We start from the raw sequence: 19791 nt of genomic DNA on the forward strand, positions 1-19791 counted from the left end.
CCCGGAGGAAACCCACGCGGACACGGGGAGAACATGCAAACTCCGCACAGAAAGGCCCTCGCCGGCCCCGGGGCTCGAACCCAGGACCTTCTTGCTGTGAAGCGACAGCGCTAACCACTACACCACCGTGCTGCCCTGTTGTCCTATATTATTTAAAAAAAAATGAATTTATCAGAAGCCTAAGAACATATCTTAACGAGGGGTGCCAATAATTGTGGAGGGTGCTGTATATAAATAAAACACACAATATCACGTGCCTAGTTTACAATCTGAATCGACACGTTGATTTAAAATGTGATACAAGCAATCCTAAATCAATGCTCAGTTAGAATGGACTATAAATTTATTATTCGTTAGAACTGATTATAAGTATCAAAAGACCGGCAACTATTGTGTAAACAATAATTCATATTTTCTGATGTGTAAATGGAACAGGCTAGGAAAGGGATTTACCCTTAACACCATTCATGAATGGTTCTGAACAAAGACCAGATATCAAATTAAAGGCGACTAGGGGAGTAACACTACAGTGTGGTCATGATTTCCATTCAAATGTCAGAATATTTTCAACTAAATCTGAATAAGAAGAAAAAAAAAGAATAAATCTTATTTCTGAATCATAACTAATGCATAATTAAGATACATTTTTGTCTGTATAAAGCTACACTGCAAAAAATAAAAATCCTAGGAAGTTTGTCTATTTTCAAGTCAAAACATCTAGCCACCCTTATTATAAGACATAATTGCCCAACAAGCAAAACCTCATTTAACTAGAAAGGCTAGTTTTTAGACAGTCCATCTTGAAAATCTTGTATAGACAAAATGTCTTGAAAAAGTCTTATTTGGAGCACCTTTGAAAATAAAACAAGTTTTTTTTTTTAAACAAGTAAGCACATTTTGGACATTTGTCAAATGCGGTTCATCTTGTTTCAAGAAAAAACAAAGTATGCTTGTTTTGGGAATAAATGAACTTTACTGAAATCTTTGAATCTTTCATTACAATTCAACTCCACCTTACATATCCTAAGTTTACTGCGACTGTTTTCTCAGTCATTCAGAGTGAGCTCCTTCTAGATGCTGTACAGACTCTAGACCAGACAAGTGCCTTCAAAAAGGCTATGAGTGAGTGGAGGGCCTTTTAGTGAGGTCTTTTTGGAATGCTGTGAGTTAAGTTCAGTTTTTTTTGCTTGTTTGTTTGGGGGTTTTTTGTGCCTGATCTTGTAAACCCCTCATACACATGAATAGTCAGTGCCCCCAAAATGCACTGTTGCTTTGGCGTTGTGTAAGCACTGTAAGGCCAAGTTTACATTAGACCGTATCTGTCTCGTTTTCTTCGCGGATGCACTGTCCGTTTACATTAAAACGCCTGGAAACGCCGGGATACGGGAATCCGCCAGGGTCCACGTATTCAATCCAGATCGTGTCTGGTCCGGTGCTGTGTAAACATTGAGAATACGCGGATACGCTGTGCTGAGCTCTAGCTGGCGTCGTCATTGGACAACGTCACTGTGACATCCACCTTCCTGATTCGCTGGCGTTGGTCATGTGACACGACTGCTGAAAAACGGCGCGGATTTCCGCCTTGTATCACCTTTCATTAAAGAGTATAAAAGTATGAAAATACTGCAAATACTGATGCAAATACTGCCCATTGTGTAGTTATGATTGTCTTTAGGCTTGCCATCCTTCCACTTGCAAGTGGTAAGTGACGCGCATGCCCGACATGCACCGAGATCACACACACAGCGGCTCAGTCCCGAATCACTGCTCATGCACTTCACTCGCGCACTCTGTGAGCTGCGCAGGGCCGGAGTGCGCACCCTCCAGAGGGCACTCGCTGTTCAGGGCGGAGTGATTTGGAGCGCAGGATGCCTGCGGAGCCGAGCGTATCCGTGTATTGGCGTTGCTGTGTGCGCGCGAATCGTGTATTGGTGTTGCTGTGTGCACACTAATCGTTTTAAAAACGTTAATCTGATGATCCGCTGATACGGTCTAATGTAAACCCCACCTAAGTCAAAATGCGTAGACTTTTTTTCTTTTTTGGTGCCTGAGGTCCTGGGGAAGTGGAATCTTAAGAGATGTTTTAATGTTTGAATGTTGAAATGGGAAAAAAATAAACTTGTTGCAATGCTACACGTGTCGTCAACTTGATTCAAGATAGTCTCTGGTCTCATATCTAGAGTATTTTACTAATTACAGGTCACAAAAGGAGAATATTTTAAACTAGCAATGCTTAGTTGTAGAATTTAACAATCCTAATATTAGTATATTTATCTTAAATTCAGTTTTTACTGCTAAGACATTGCCATGAATTTAAGTGAAATACCCTTAAAATGAAATAAATAAAAATGACTTGAATGGCTAAATGTAAGAAGTACGATCTTGTTATAAGAACCATTTTGATTATTTTGAGTTAATCAGATCTCGCATAATAAGTTCCCCAATCTTATTTTGGAATTATTTCATCTAAAAACAGGTTAGATTTTTCATCTTACTTTAAGAAATCTTACCAAGTCAAATTTGACTAGTTCCATTGGCAGATTTTTTTCACCTGATTCAAGCAAATATGCTTTGTTTTAATCTTTTATTTCTTATTTTTGAAAGCCCATTTTTTGCAGTGTATTTAAGTGCTATGAACAGAGGTTTATATAAAATGAACTACAGATTTATCACATCTTAATAATCAATGAATACCTTTATAAATTCTCCCTTCTGATTGAATAAACAAAGTCTCTGATCTATATACAGTAGTGTGCAAAAGTCTTAGGCACATGGAAAGAAATGCTGGAGACCAACAATGGCTTAAAAAAAAAATAATGAAACGAAACGTTTCAAAATTAAAAAATAAATAAACAGCAGTAAGCCATAATAAATGAAGTAAAGTCAATATTTGGTGTGAGACGACCCTTTGCTTTAAAAAAAAAAAAAAAAAATAGTAGTCTCAGGGCCAGTGCGTGCAGTTTGATAAGGAAATGAGCTGTAGGTTTTACTGAGCATCTTACAGAACCAGCCACAGTTCTTCTGGACACTTTGTCACACTCGCTTCTTCATTTTGCACCAAAACCCAGCAGCCTTCATTATGTTTTCTTTTTTAATCTGAAAAGTGCTCTCTTATGTAATATGCTGCTTGGATACAAACTTTTTTTCTCTGTAATGTTTAATTTAATGCTGGAAAACGAACATTTGGACACTAAAACGTTTTTGGACTGACTCAATAATGTAGAAGTCATAAAATAGAAATCTATAACAAAGTTTGTATGAAAAAGAAAGGGTGCCTCAGACTTTTGTACAGTACTGTACTTTGAAAATAATCGGCTGAAGCATAATGAGCTCTGTAGCAGAAAAAGAGCTCCGAAGTCAGCTAAACTGAACGGTTTCCGTGGCCTTTGGGTCACTTGAAAGCTACTCAAGAACACTTTTTCATGATTATACCGTGCTCATGTCACCATTTAATGTATAATGCGTCGGATAATTGGTCGTTGCAATCCAGAGCTATCGGTTAATTGGTCACATCACAAGTGTAGATCTCACAGGATCGCCACGAAAGAATGCGATCATGTGAGCTTTGCGTGCTCTGCCATATATTTTAGCTCTACTGTTATGCTGATTGGGATCTCTGGTGTTCAACTGCATTAGATGCATAATTAACTAAATGTTCATGCTACAATGCATCGTTACAGCCCTAGAGGCTACTAAATCAGATCTCAGCAGATTCAGGCTACATCCACACGACAACGAGATTTTTTTTTTTTAGCGGGTAAAAAAAAAATATCGCGTCCACATGGGCAACGGATCAGTAAAATATCAGGTACATATGGCAACGCAACGCTTGCTGAAAACGATGCAATAGACATGCCACACCTCTACGTGCGCTATAAGATGGTCCCATTGGAGACACCAGAACAATAGAAGAAGTAGGACGCATGCGCATAAACCCCTTCTTCTACCTGGCGTGAAGCACTCACAGGAACAAACACACAACAACAAGAAGAAGATGGCTGCGACTACGCGAGGAAAAACCGACTCTCTTGTTTGGACCGATGACGAGGTGGAGTTACTCCTGCGAGTTACTCCTGGGGTCCGCCATTGTTGCTGTTGTTGTTACGAATGATGCGCGCGAGAGTGCTGCTTGTTCTAGTCATGTGGTTGTGACGTCATCATAAACAAATCCGTTCTACTCATCCAGACGACTTTGCAACGGCGTCGTTGCCAGATTTTTCCACTCTAGAAACCGTTCTCAAAAAATATCATTTTGGGGCACCCAAAACGCCGGTGCCGTGTGGACGCCAGGCCGAAACGATAAAAAATTTTATCGGATTCACCTGAATCCGTTGCCGTGTGGACAGGGCCTCAGTGGTATTGTCAAATATCAAATTAGCAATCGGTATTATATTGTATCATATGGAAGCCTGAGGTTTACACTCCTCCCTGTTACCACAGTCTTTCAAATGAAATCTAAAGTGGCGAAAGTACTTACATTTTACCGTTTTAAAAGAATGCTTTTCTTAAGCAGCCAATATATCACTGGAGAACAAGCATACAGTAATGTGTACAAGTCTTGGCACCCTATTTTCTTTCATACAAACTTTGTTATAAATTTCTATTTTATGACTTCTACATTATCGAGTCAGTACAAAAACATTTTAGAGTCCAAACGTTCATTTTCCAGAACAAAATTAAATGGTACAGGAAAAAAAGTTTGTATCTGAGCAGCATATTACATAAGAGATCACATTTCAGATTAAAAAATAAAACATAATGAAGGCTGCTGGATTTTGGTGCAAAAAGAAGAAGCGAGTGTGACGGTCAAAGTGTCCAGAAGAACTGTGGCTGGTTCTGTAAGACGCTCAGTAAAACCTACAGCTCATTTCCTTATCAAACTGCACTCACTGGACCTGAGACTACTTTTTTTTTTAAAGCAAAGGGTCGTCTCACTCCAAATATTGACTTTGTTTCATTTATTATGGCTTACTGCTGTTTTTCATAATTTTTTTTTATATTGAACCATTTCATTTCATTATTTTTTAAGCCATTTTTGGTACTTTCAGTACTGTAGCTCATCAGAAAGCAGAAACTGACTGGAAACCCACAGAAGCACATCTAATGAATATAAGTGCGTGCACTGCATTCAGACCCACAACCATTACTATTCTTCTCTTTTCCCTTGAATCCCAAACTGGCGAGAACTCACATGTGTTGTTTGGTGAAGAGCAGTCTGATTGCGGCACGGAGTCGAGTTGCTGAGGAATGGGCTGTGCCTCCAGTCTCATCCGAGAGCCCACTTATCAGCAGGATACTGCTTCCCAGGGCATCTTCTGTGCCTGCATGACTCTTAACACACCCCCCAAAAAAATCATGAAGATGAATAAATATGTTTTGTGGAGATGAGAGTGTACTTCATTTGCGCTTTATTGACAGGACGATCCAATTACTGAGTGTTCTTGACAAAATGAGACGTGGCAGGACTATGAATATTCATTTGGTGTGAATATGTTTTGTGTTCCCCTTTTAGCAACAATGTATGTAAGGAAACGTGTGTACAGCAGAATGCAGCAAGTTAAAATTTAGCCTTTAAAATAGTGTTAGTACATGAAATTAATTTGGGATTTTCACATCATCTTAGGCTACATCCACACGACAACGTCAACGAGATTTTTTTTTTTAAATATCGCGTCCACATGGGCAACGGATCAGTAAAATACCAGGTTCATATGGCAACGCAACGCTTGCTGAAAACGATGCAATACACATGCCACACCTCTACGTGCGCTGTAAGACGGTCCCATCAGAGACACCAGAACAATAGAAGAAGTAGACGCATGCGCATAAACCCCTTCTTCTGTAGCATCAGCCACATAAAGTTTTGATTATTAATCAGTAGCGTAAAACGAAAGACGCAGAAAGAGGAATGAATGGGGGTAGATGGAAGCCGGTACGCCAACATTCTGATATCCTCCAGAATTCTTTAATGGTCCGGAATAAATTGAATGCTACACGTTGATGGATTACTTTGTTCTTCTACAAAGTATAAATACATCCTTGAAGACTGGCGTTGTTCCTGTGTCCCTAAAAAAAGCCGTTGTAAAGCCCCTTCTTAAAAAAAAATAATCTGGATCCTTCAGTGTTAAATAACTACAGGCCAATATCAAATCTACCATTCATCGGGAAAATCCTGGAAAAAATTGTCTTCAATTAACTGCCTTCTTGATATCAAACAGCTGTTTTGATAATTTTCAGTCAGGATTTCGTGCCAATCATAGCACTGAAACAGCGCTGATTAAAGTAATAAATGACATACATCTTAATACTGATGCAGGCAAAACATCGGTCCTGGTATTACTGGACCTCAGTGCAGCTTTTGATACTGTTGATCACAACATACTGCTATATCGACTTGAACACTGGGTTGGATTGACTGGTAAAGTTATCAATTGGTTAAAATCATACTTAAAAGATAGAAGCTTCTTTGTTGCCCTGGGAAATTGTTCCTCAATGTCAATGTCCTTGACCTGTGGTGTCCCCCAGGGGTCGATTCTTGGACCATTACTTTTCAACCTTTATATGCTCCCACTTGGGCAAATTATCAATAAAAATTCAATTTTGTATCACTGCTATGCAGATGACACCCAAATTTATTTTGCTCCATCACCTAATGATTATGCCCCCCTTGAATGTCTCTACCAGTGTATCGATCAAATCAATAGCTGGATGTCACAAAATTTTCTTCAGCTGAACACAGATAAAACAGAAGTAATTCTATTTGGAAAAAAAGATGAAAGACTCAGGATTACCACTATTCTTGACACAAAAGGGATTAAAACTAAAGAAATGGTTAAAAATCTTGGTGTTTTCATTGACAGCGAGCTAAACTTTGACAGTCACATGAAAGCAATCACTAAATCGGCATTTTATCACCTAAAAAACATTTCCAAACTAAGAGGACTTATGTCAAAAAATGATCTGGAAAAACTAATACATGCCTTCATCTCTAGTAGGGTTGATTACTGCAATGGCCTTTTCACAGGCCTGCCAAAAAAAAAAAACGTCAAACGACTTCAGCTGGTTCAAAATGCAGCGGCGAGGGTTCTCACACGAACAAAAAGAACAGAGCGCATTACTCCAATTCTAAGGTCCCTTCACTGGCTTCCAGTAAGCTACAGAATTGACTTTAAAGTATTGCTGCTGGTGTACAAATCTCTAAATGGTACAGGGCCCAATTACCTCTCTGATATGTTGCAGCGGCCTAACCCAATCAGATCTACCAGATCAAAACAGAAAAATTTACTATTAAAACCAGTTGTTAAAACAAAGTGTGGTGAAGCAGCTTTTAGCTACTATGCAGTACAGCTATGGAGCCAACTCCCAGAGGACATTAAAAATGCTCCTGCTGTTGGCAGCTTCAAATCTAGGTTAAAGACCAAGCTGTTTTCAGATGCTTTCTGTTAAATAATTAATATTGTCTTCTTTACATTCTTTATAATCTTTACTTCTCTGCATGTTTTAAATTTACTTTAACTTTATCCTATTTTATTCTTTATTCTATTCTGCTGGGGTTTTTTTTTTTCTTCTCATCCTATTTGAACTACTACTTCATTTTATTATTTTATTTTTACTATTGTTTAATTCTTATTATTTTCTTTTAATTCTTTTAATTGTTTTAGAATAAAAATAAAATTATTTTATGTAATTTTATTTCTCTATTGTTTACTGTTTTTGTTTTTACTTCTGTAAAGCACATTGAACTGCCATTGTGTATGAAATGTGCTATATAAATAAACTTGCCTTGCCTTCTACGCCCTTTTTGAGGAATGTATTGTCGGACTTAAACCAACATCTGAAGAGGTGAGATCACTCCTTTTTTTCCCTATTTTTGCTGGCGGGATTGTTTTTGGAAAGCAGTGAAAATATTTTGTAAGCGCGTTTCATGAACCAAGTTATAGGATTTGTTGACAATTCGCATCGAGTTCGTTACACTTCTACTCGGCGTGAAGCACTGACAGTCATGTGGTTGTGACGTCATCGTAAACAAATCCGTTCTACTCATCTAGACGACTTCGCAACGGTGCCGTTGCCAGATTTTTCCACTCTGGAACCCGTTCTCAAAAGATTTCGCTTTGGGGCACCCAAAATGCCGGTGCCGTGTGGACGCCAGGCCGAAACGATAAACAATTTTATCAGATTCACCTGAATCCGTTGCCGTGTGGACAGGGCCTTAGATTCTGTAGTAGTAGTAGTCGTAACTACTGTGTGTGTGTGCGCGCGTTTGTGTGTATACCTGCAGTACAGGAATGACCGGGTAAAGTGCTTCATTAAATCTACTCCAACTCAAAGCAGTCATCATCAATCGTCCCTTTAACAGGTACAGAAGAAGATCCTTGGCAGCCGAATTCACCTTTTGGATCACACATAAACCAAGCTGATGGCTCTGTGATGTCAAGCTTATAGACCGTTTAATCCAAACAAGGCTCAGTGCAATGTAACACACGCACTGATGTGTCGTTTCCCAATGTCAGACATTACATTTAGTGTGACCTTAGCTGCCATTACAGAGAGCGTGCAGCTTTTTTACATGTTTATGATCCTTACAAAGCGATGCGTCAACATCTCCAAACATCCGTCTCGACATTAACAGCTTCTCATTGGCCGCTGAGGAAGAGGAAGCTCACCTCTTTTGTTTGATCGTGAAGGCCGAAGGCACTGATTTCATAAAGGACACGAGGGTGGAAGAGGAAATGCACACCGCTACAGATGGATGATGCTGGTCTGGACACATTATGAACCCCCAAACACTCCTATAGGGAGAAAGAAATGTTAATACAGCAGGTTGGTTATGAGTGTGTGGATTAGAAATTCATAATACACAAAAAGAAATTACTTCAATTTACACAGCGCTACTGGATTCTCAAATCTAACTGATCTGAATGACGGGGTGTTGATTCATTTTCTACCACAGCAATTTCAGCTGTAATTCAAATGACAGGTTTATATTAATGCGTTCATTCTCATACGTAATGGTTTCTATAGTAACAATTTTCAGGGACTTTTATGGTGGCTGCTTCTAATAATCTAAGGCTAATAATCAAAGGATTAATAAATATTCGTCAGAATAAATTGCTAAATTGTTAATAAGACTAACTAGTATTAACTATATTTAAGAGAGAAGGAAAAGGCGCTTTTTAACAGTAGGTACGTTTCTGGTTTCTTGGTAGCATAACAAGCTGAGGGTTTTTTTTTGGTCCCCCCCCCACCTTATTAACTTGCAAGGTTCAAAAGGTTTGTTAGACGTTTTGTATAAAGTTTTTATTTATCGAATCTGCAAAAAATAAAAATGCTTGGGTTCTCAAAATCCAGTGAATGTGGATAGAATAAAACAGTTATTCCACTCAATCTCGTCGTACATTGCTTATAGCCAACTCTGTGCTACGTGCCTTGTCAGCTATCAGCTCACGTACGACTCGATTTCGTGGAATAACTGTTAAATAGCTGTTATACAGAAACTAACTCGTCTTGCACACATTCCAAAACAACAATAAATATAACTATAATTTATTTATTTTTAAAAGCACAGTTGGCACCATTGACAAATTGCTTTGGTAAAAGAGGGAAAAAAAACAAAACAAAAAGCAAAAAAAAAAAAAAAACCCACACTTTTGGTCTGTTTTAAAAGAAAAAAAAAAGCTTTAATTACCTATAACTGCAAGACCTGTCATATTTTACTCCATATTTCTTAACCATTTCAGCACATATTATTTCAACTTGATATTTAACATTCCACAATCTATCAATAAGTCTAATTTATTGAAGATCACCTAATAATTCTTATTCTGTAAACAGTTTCCCAGATTTTCATGGCTTGCAAGTAAGCAAGACATTGCCTTTTTATCCCCCCGCCATATAATGCAGGGGGATATAGCTATCGCTCTATCCGTCTGTCTGTAAACTAAAGTTTCTGGAGCATAACCCAAAAACTATTAGGAATTTTTTCATGAAACCTGACAGTTAAGTGACTAGAGGAGTTGTGTCTTGACATTTTGGGATTTCTGTGATTTTTATTTTTTCTGCATCTTCATGGCAAAACGGTGGTGTAGTGGTTAGTGCTGTCCCCTCACAGCAAGAAGGTCCTGGGTTCGAGCCCAGCGGCCAGCGAGGGCCTTTCTGTGCGGAGTTTGCATGTTCTCCCTGTGTCTGCGTGGGTTTCCTCCGGGTGCTCCGGTTTCTCCCACAGTCCAAACATGCAGGTTAGGTTAACTGGTGACTCTAAATTGACCGTAGGTGTGAATGTGAGTGTGAATGGTTGTTTGTTAATTCCGATTGCTCCCCACAGCTCAAATACATCTGCATTAATGGGATTCAATTGACACACAAGATGACTCAAAAATAACGAGTTAATAAGAAAATCTAATGAGCCTTTAAAACAGGATGACCTACTGTATCTTCAAATAGCAAGTCAAAAGAACACAACTTACAGGTCAAGTAGTACACAGATCCTATTCATGATCTTAATATTAGAAAATTCTACAAAGTTTTTAAGGCCAATCTTACTATACATGCACAGTATCAGTCAAAATTTTGGACACCTGTACTCATTCGGAGGTTTTTCTGTGTCGTGACTATTTTCTACATTGTCGAAAAACAAGACGACAGAGTCATCTATATCCCCCGCCCTATATACCAACTATATACCAAGTTTCAAGATATTATTTGTCACATTTTTCAAGTTCTGCTGCAGGAAACCAACCCTACCTCTTTACACTGACCTCAGCAGCCCATGGCGTAAGCCCACCGGACCTTTAGTCCAGGTGAGCTAAAAATTTAACTTTCTCACATTTCTTAGTATCAAAAGGCACATATACATTACTTAATCAACACATATACCAACTTTCAAGACCATACCATTCATAGTTTTCAGGTTCTGCTCCGGAAATAAAACCTACCCCTAAAACTAACCTGAGAGACTAAGTCTGAAATTGTTTCCATGGAAAAATGAAAAATAAAAATTTCTCAAATTTCTTAGTATGAAAAGGCACATCTACCTCACCTTGTTAGCGTGTATACCAAGTTTCAAATCCGTATCATGAATAGTTTTTGATATATGCTCCGGAAACAAATGTTGCTCTTAGAAACCAAGTCAAAATCTATTTTGTTGTGTAAAAATTTGAAAAATACTTTTTCAAAAATCCAAAATAGCAAAAGGCACCAATTCACATGTTGCCTGATATGTATACAAAGTTTCATGAAGATATCTTCAGTAGTTTTAAAGATATGGCCCGGAAACGAAAACGTGACCGGACGGACAGCCAGCCAGACAGAACCCATTCTATATCTATATAATACAAAAGACATCAAAACTATGAAATAACATATGGAACATATATGGAATTATGTGGTAAATAAAAAAGCATTCAAAACAAGATCAACTGTGAGCTACTGCTCACTGACGTATCCTCCCCGCTCCCGCTTATATCAAGGAATGCAAGGACTTGAAAGAATAGGACACTTATTATGAACGTTGACTTCAACAAATAATTCACCCTGAAGCCAGTAAGTAAAGAGCAGTGTCTCTTCCCAGGGATTTCAAATAGCATCCTGGTAAACTGTCATTTTGAAACAGCATTTTGCTTCTTGAAATAGTGTCAAAATCCACCCTGTAATCTCGTAAATACATTAAGTCGGTAAAACAGGAAGTCGATGTGCGACAGACCTGAAAACGGTATACACAGTATAGAACCCCAAGGTGAAGCTCGGTACCAAATATCAAGCAATTGTGATTTTAGTCTCGGACCTGGCTTAGACATGTATGCACATGATTTAGGAGAGGATAACTCAACTGTTATAGGCTAATTTGACCCCAAGGAATAACTTGGGATGTGTGCCAAAATCGCTATCCGGGGCGAACAGCCTGAAAATTACTAATCCAAGATGGCCGCCGGTATTATTATTGTGATACTCTTCATGTTCCTGACCCTGGTTGATGTGACACAAACAATAATAATGTGATGTTAAAAGTTGTATTGTTGGCTGTTAAACATTTAGGCTCTCAAGATATCGCTGCCTACTAAAGTAATAAGTTTTGTTTTGTATTTTTCACTTTTAAGTTAACATTCCATTGATCATAACAGTATGATTCAAAATACAATTTCTTTATATTAATCAAATGTTTGCTTTCTTATACTCTCCTAAATTATGTGAATAGGTCTCCCAATTCCATAATTTCATGTTTGAGGTCAGGTTATTCTGTTTTTCTCAGGTTTTCTGTGAAACGCCAATTTTTGGTGTGTTTTTTTTTTAACCTTGCCCTTGACAATAGCTTGTTCCCTTTTCCTTCAATCATGAAAATGATGTCATTAATGGATTCCCCATCCCAAAAAACCCATAAAATGGAGGTATTGCACATACTTCTGTGGTGAGTGGTCCAAAAATTGATATTTTCAATATGGCTACTGGCAGCCATCTTGGATTGGTAATTTTCGGCCTGTTCGCCTCGGACAGTGATTCTGGCACACATCCCAAGTTGTTCCTTGGGTTCAAATTAGCCTATAACAGTTGAGTTATCCTCTCCTAAATTAAGTGCATACATATCTAACCCAGGTCCTCTACTATCTGTAGTTGCTGAAAAAAGTGTTATGAAGATTTTGTAAATCCACCCTATATGCTTCATAAATACATTCAGTCGGTAAACAGGAAGTTGATGTGCGACAGTCCTGAAAACGGTATAGAACCCCAAGCTGAAGTTTGATACCAAGTGGCTATGATTTGTGGTTGCTGAGAAAAAGGGTGTTTCGGACAGACGGAAATACGGCGATATGGACAGACAGAGGTAAACCATTATACCCCCCTCCTTTGGGATGGAGGTATAATAATAAAGTTTCATATTTTAGATTCTTCAAAGTCTCGTCTCGTCTTCATCCGCTTTATCTGGGGCCGGGTCGCAGAGGCAGCAGTCTGAGCATGGAAGCCCAAACTTCCCTTTCCCCAGACACCTCAGCCAGCTCCTCGGGAAGAACACCGAGGCGTTCCCAGGCCAGCCGAGAGACATAGTCCCTCCAGCATGTCCTGGGTCTTCCCCGGGGCCTCCTCCCGGGGGGACATGCCTGGAACACCTCCCCAGGGAGGCGTCCAGGAGGCATCCAAAAGAGATGCCCGAGCCACCTCAGCTGATTCCTCTCGATGTGGAGGAGCAGCAGCTCTACTCCGAGCTCCTCCCGAGTGACTGTGCTTCTCACCCTAAGGGAGCGCCCAGCCACCCTGTGCAGGAAACTCATTTCGGCCGCTTGTATCCGCGATCTTGTTCTTTCGGTCATTACCCAAAGCTCATGACCATAAGTGAGAGTCGGAACATAGATCAACCGGTAAATCGAGAGCTTCGCCTTTTGGCTCAGCTCCTTCTTCACCATGACGGACCGGTAAAGCGACCGCATCACTGCGGAGGCTGCACCGATCCGCCTGTCGATCTCACGCTCTATCCATCCCTCACTTGTGAACAAGATCCCGAGATACTGAAACTCCTCCACTTGAGGCAGTACTTCTCCACCAACCTGGAGAGGGCAAGCCACCCTTTTCCGGTTGAGAACCATGGCCTCGGACTTGGAGGTGCTGATTCTCATCCCAGCCGCTTCACACTCGACTGCAAACCACCCCAGTGCATGCTGAAGGTCCTGGTTTGAAGAAGCCAACAGGACATCATCATCGGCAAAAAGCAGAGATGAAATCCTGTGGTTCCCAAACAGGATTCCTTCCGGCCCCTGGCTGTGCCTAGAAATTCTGTCCATAAAAATTATGAACAGAACCGGTAACAAAGGGCAGCCCTGCTGGAGTCCAACATGCACTGGGAACAGGTCTGACTTACTGCCGGCAATGCGAACCAGACTCCTGCTCCGTTCATACAGGGACCGGACAGCCCTTAGCAAAGAGCCCCAAACCCCATACTCCCGAAGCATCCCCCACAGAATACCACGAGGGACACGGTCGAATGCCTTCTCCAGATCCACAAAGCACATGTGGACTGGTTGGGCAAACTCCCATGAATCCTCGAGCACCCTATGAAGGGTTCCACGACCAGGACGAAAACCACATTGTTCCTCCTGGATCCAAGGTTCGACTATTGGCTGAATTCTCCTCTCCAGTACCCTGGAGTAAACCTTCCCGGGAAGGCTGAGAAGTGTGATTCCCCTATAATTGGAGTACACTCTCCGGTCCCCTTTCTTAAAAAAGAAGGACCACCACCCCAGTCTGCCACTCCAGAGGCACTGTCCCCAACCACCACCCGATGCTGCAGAGGCGTGTCAGCCAAGACAGCCCCACAACATCCAGAGACTTGAGATACTCAGGGCGGATCTCATCCACCCCCGGTGCCTTGCCACCGAGGAGCTTGCAAACCACCTCAGTGACTTCGGCTTGGGTAATGGACGAGTCCACCTCTGAGTCATCAACCTCTGCTTCCTCAATGGAAGACATGACGGTGGGATTGAGGAGATCCTCGAAGTATTCCTTCCACCGCCCGACAATGTCCCCAGTCGAGGTCAACAGCTCCCCACCCGCACTGTAAACAGTGTTGGCAGAGTACTGCTTCCCCCTCCTGAGGCGCCGGACGGTTTGCCAGAATTTCTTCGAGGCCGACCGATAGTCCTCCTCCATGGCCTCACCGAACTCCTCCCAGTTCCGAGTTTTTGCCTCCGCAACTGCCCAAGCTGCAGCACGGCTGGCCTGCCGATACATGTCAGCTGCCTCCGGAGTCCCGGAGGCCAACATGGCCCAATAGGACTCCTTCAGCTTGACGGCGTCCCTTACTTCCGGTATCCACCACCGGGTTCGGGGATTACAGCCACGACAGGCACCGGAGACCTTGCGGCCACAGCTCCGAACAGCTGCGTCTACAATGGCAGTAGAGAATATGGTCCACTCAGACTCAATGTCCCCCGCCTCCCTCGGAAACTGGGAGAAGCTCTCCCGGAGGTGGGAGTTAAAGACCTCCCCGACAGAGTGCTCGGCCAGACGTTCCCAGCAGACCCTCACCATACGTTTGGGCCTGCCAGGTCTGTCCGGCTTCCTCCTCCACCAGCGGATCCAACTCACCACCAGGTGGTGATCAGTTGACAGCTCAGCCCCTCTCTTCACCCGAGTGTCCAAGACATAGGGCCGGAGATTAGATGAAACGACAACAAAGTCGATCATCGACCTCCGACCTAAGGTGTCCTGGTGCCACGTGCACTTATGGACACCCCTATGCTCAAACATGGTGTTCGTTATGGACAAACCGTGACTAGCACCACTCGGGTTCAGATCGGGGAGGCTGTTCCTCCCAATCACGCCCCTCCAGGTGTCACTGTCGTCGCCCACGTGAGTACTGAAGTCCCCCAGTAGAACAATGGAGTCCCCAGTCTGAGCACCTCTCAGTACCTCTCCCAGGGACTCCAAGAAGGCCGGATACTCTATACTGCTATTCGGCCCGTAGGCACAAACAACAGCAAGAGCCCTCTCCCCGACCCAAAGGTGCAGAGAGGCGACCCTCTCATTCACTGGGGTAAACTCCAACACATGGCGGCTGAGCTGGGGAGCTATAAGCAAGCCCACACCAGCCCGCTGCCGCTCACCATGGGCGACTCCAGAGAAGTGGAGAGTGCAGCCCCTCTCGAGGAGCTGGGTTCCGGAGCCCAAGCTGTGTGTGGAGGTGAGCCCGACTATCTCTAGCCGGTACCTCTCAACCTCCCGCACAAGCTCAGGTTCTTTCCCCCCCAGTGAAGTGACATTCCATGTCCCAACAGCTAGCCGCTGTGTTTGGGGATCAGGTCGTCGAGGCCTTCTTCAAAGTATCCAGCGTTTACCTTGATGCTTTGCACACTATTAGCATTATCTTAACCAGCTTCATGAGGTAGTCACCTGGAATGCTTTTCAATTATCAGTGTACCTCATAAGTTAATTAGTGGACAAGTTTCTTGCCTTCTTAATGTGTTTGAGATCAAACAGTAAATAATAAATACAGTAAATAGCCCCATTACACAACTGTAGTAATCCATATTATGTCAAGAACCGCTCAACTAAGTAAAGACATGAAATGTGGATAGATGGATGGATGGATGGATGGATGGATGGATGGATGGATGGATGGATGGATGGATTTCCTCAACTGTGGAGTTCCACATTTAGATGAGAGAGCTAATTGGCTCTGCCCCTTTTTATACATGATGTAAATAATGAAGGTAAGAGGAACATGTGGGAGATGCAATCTGTGGCATTTCTTCTGCTAAAATAGAAGAAAATGTCAATGTAAATAAATAAATTTTGCACCTTCAGTGCAATTTACTATGCCCAAATATTCCTTTGGAAAGAGATATTGCAACTGCAATTAATACATGTATTAAAACAAGCCCATTTTGTCAAGTTGAAAACAAAAGTAAACCATTTTAAGGCTTAATAATGAAAACGTATGCCTTAGTCAAATGCTCAGAAGCTTCGAAAATGTGCTATTTATTTTTAGTAAGGTTGTATTGGTTGCATATGAGCTCTTCACTGCCATGTCCACACCTCCAATGCCAAAAGGATTTACACAGAGCCTGTGAAAAGCTTTTCCTTTATATACCACTCATGTCTACACCTACACTTATTTTTTTTCTTTACTCGATGCATCTTTACTTGAGTTTTCGTTTCAGATCTGGACTAAATTTGCAAAATCCATATTTCCTTGTTTCCTCCCTGTACTTTAATTCTTCTATTTAAATCACTTTTTAAAGCATTTGTGTGACAGAACGTGCAAAGTACTTATTTGGATATTCGTCAATCGGCGCTATAGTCTTTGAAATATTGTTATTCTTCACATTCTACTGTTCTAGCCTGGATAATTCTATTGGCATGGGTCAAACAGCATTCATATCATAATTTTTTCACAACCTTGACCGCATCCAGAGTGCGTGCGTATGTCTCAGCCTTCACTGGCAGCAGAGGATGGGATAAAAGTTTCAGAAGAATCTTCTGGCTCTCCATCTGAAGCAGTGGGCTTGCCTGAGCAGACTTCCACCTACAGACACAGAACACACACACACACACACACACACACACACACACACACACACGACATCCCGTACTGCCAATATGTCATGACACTTGTTATTATTCACTATTACACCAACAACTCTATTATGGATGAAGCTTCGTCCATAAACAGCTTCTTAAAAAACATAGTGCTTTCAAGTGAACTTTATTTGGCCAGTTCGGTGTTCTGATTCAGTTCCTAAAAAAACAAAAAGCTCTTTTGCTTCCTGAAATAAATCACAGCAACTGAGAAAAGCTTACAGGTAGGAGCAGATGTGGATGAATTCCTTGACGAGCAGTAGGTGCTGATGGTAGGGGAAGCCATCTATGGCTTGGCCAGCGAGCTCCAGCAGCTCCAGCCAATTCTTTTCTCCCTGCAGAGTGCATCAAAAGCATGCTTTCAGAAAAGTGCAACTCCTCCTTCAAAGAGCCAAACAGCACTGTGGCTTGTGTACGACAAAATTTCACTCTAAAATGGGAAATATATCTACATTGTCCAGTTTTAGCAGTTTTAGTCATTACTATCATATCCCTGTAGGACATTCTGATATACATGCATATGCCAAAAACACAACAACAACAATAATAATAATAATAATAATAATAATAATAATAATAATAATGCATAGTTTTTTTTCCTCTTTGTTGCTTGTTTGCTCTCATGTTAGTACTGTCGCCTTACAGCAAACAGGATCCAGGTTTGAATCTGCCGATCAACTGGGGCCTTTCTGTGTGGAGTTTGTATGTTCTCCCCATGACTGTGTGGGTTTCCTCCAGGTGCTCCAGTTTCCTCCCACAGTCCAAAGACATGCAGATTTGGCCAATTGGCTATTCTAAATTGAGAGTGTTAACAGCTGTCTGTCTCTCTGTGTTAATCCTGTGATAGACTGGCGACCTGTCCAGGGTGTATCCCTCCTCTTGCTCAGTGTCAGCTGGGATTGGCTCCAGCGCACCCACGATCCACAATGAATAAGCGCTATAGATAACGAATGAATTGCTCTTCAGAGGTAATAAATGCCACATGGGACTTACAAAACTTCTGTGCTCAAGTGCACCGCTCTAGCCCATGGTCTACACCAGGGGTGTCAAACATATGGCTCGCGGGCCACATCCAGCCTGCAAAAATATTCAAAACGGCCCGCACATCAACCAAACATTCTTTGCGGCAACCATGAAACGCAATTCGTCATCCATCCACTAGGTGGCGACAAGCTATTTCAAGTAAACAGCTAGTTATTCATGACGAAAGAAAAATCGCAAGCTAGCTTCTTGCTGTCAAGTGTCAAGATATTCCCTGTGTCCGAAATCACTCCCTACTCACCATATAGTGGACTATATAGTGAGGTCACCATTCTGTAGTGCTGTCCAAATGTATAGTGAGAATTATTACACCCTATATAGTGCACTCAAAAGTATCCCATAATGCACCATGAAAAGTAGTGTACAACCAATGGTCCCTAACCAAGTCATATATCCCATCATGCACTGTGGTCGCGCTGAAAGAAAAAAAAAAAAAATTGTGTTGGGGTGAATGTACAGAGGAAGAAACACATTATAAACGGACATTCAAGTACAATTAAAAATAGTAAGAGAACAGAAAATAAGCTAAAATAGAATAAGACGGATAAAATACAAAATAAAAGTTACAGTGCAGCGCGAGGAATGGGCTGAATCGATCAAATGATTCACTGCCGGTGAATCATCAAATTTGATTTAATTTTTAAAAAAAGCCTCAAATTTGATTTAATAAAAGGCAGCAGCAAAGAATAAAGAAAGTATTCAGCCTTGATTTAAAAGAACTGAAAGATACAGCAGACACAAAGTACAACCCCGATTCCAAAAAAGTTGGGACAAAGTACAAATTGTAAATAAAAATGGAATGCAATGATGAAGTTTCAAAATTCCATATTTTATTCAGAATAGAGCATAGACGACATATCAAATGTTTAAACTGAGAAAATGTATCATTTAAAGAGAAAAAATTAGGTGATTTTAAATTTCATGACAACACATCTCAAAAAAGTTGGGACAAGGCCATGTTTACCACTGTGAGACATCCCCTTTTCTCTTTACAACAGTCTGTAAACGTCTGGGGACTGAGGAGACAAGTTGCTCAAGTTTAGGGATAGGAATGTTAACCCATTCTTGTCTAATGTAGGATTCTAGTTGCTCAACTGTCTTAGGTCTTTTTTGTCGTGTCTTCCATTTTATGATGCGCCAAATGTTTTCTATGGGTGAAAGATCTGGACTGCAGGCTGGCCAGTTCAGTACCCGGACCCTTCTTCTACGCAGCCATGATGCTGTAATTGATGCAGTATGTGGTTTGGCATTGTCATGTTGGAAAATGCAAGGTCTTCCCTGAAAGAGACGTCGTCTGGATGGGAGCATATGTTGCTCTAGAACCTGGATATACCTTTCAGCATTGATGGTGTCTTTCCAGATGTGTAAGCTGCCCATGCCACACGCACTAATGCAACCCCATACCATCAGAGATGCAGGCTTCTGAACTGAGCGCTGATAACAACTTGGGTCATCCTTCTCCTCTTTAGTCCGAATGACACGGCGTCCCTGATTTCCATAAAGAACTTCAAATTTTGATTCGCCTGACCACAGAACAGTTTTCCACTTTGCCACAGTCCATTTTAAATGAGCCTTGGCCCAGAGAAGACGTCTGCGCTTCTGGATCATGTTTAGATACGGCTTCTTCTTTGAACTATAGAGTTTTAGCTGGCAACAGCGGATGGCACGGTGAATTGTGTTCACAGA

The 19791-nt window shown here is 41.4% G+C and overlaps 1 protein-coding gene across 3 annotated transcripts in view; it reads right to left on the reverse strand.

The window, feature by feature from the left end:
• rttn (rotatin) overlaps window positions 1-19791 on the reverse strand; it is a 185607-nt gene that overhangs the window by 109715 nt on the left and 56101 nt on the right. For all 3 annotated transcript variants that reach the window (XM_060899987.1, XM_060899988.1, XM_060899986.1), the window contains exons 13-17: window positions 17287-17399; window positions 16885-17011; window positions 8667-8792; window positions 8276-8392; window positions 5192-5331 (exon numbers count right to left, since the gene is read on the reverse strand). In XM_060899987.1, coding sequence (XP_060755970.1) covers window positions 5192-5331; window positions 8276-8392; window positions 8667-8792; window positions 16885-17011; window positions 17287-17399 — 623 coding nt within the window. The remainder of the gene's footprint in view (window positions 1-5191; window positions 5332-8275; window positions 8393-8666; window positions 8793-16884; window positions 17012-17286; window positions 17400-19791) is intronic.

This window comes from Neoarius graeffei, chromosome 19 (assembly GCF_027579695.1).
Source record: "Neoarius graeffei isolate fNeoGra1 chromosome 19, fNeoGra1.pri, whole genome shotgun sequence".
In the NCBI taxonomy this organism is placed as follows: domain Eukaryota; kingdom Metazoa; phylum Chordata; class Actinopteri; order Siluriformes; family Ariidae; genus Neoarius; species Neoarius graeffei.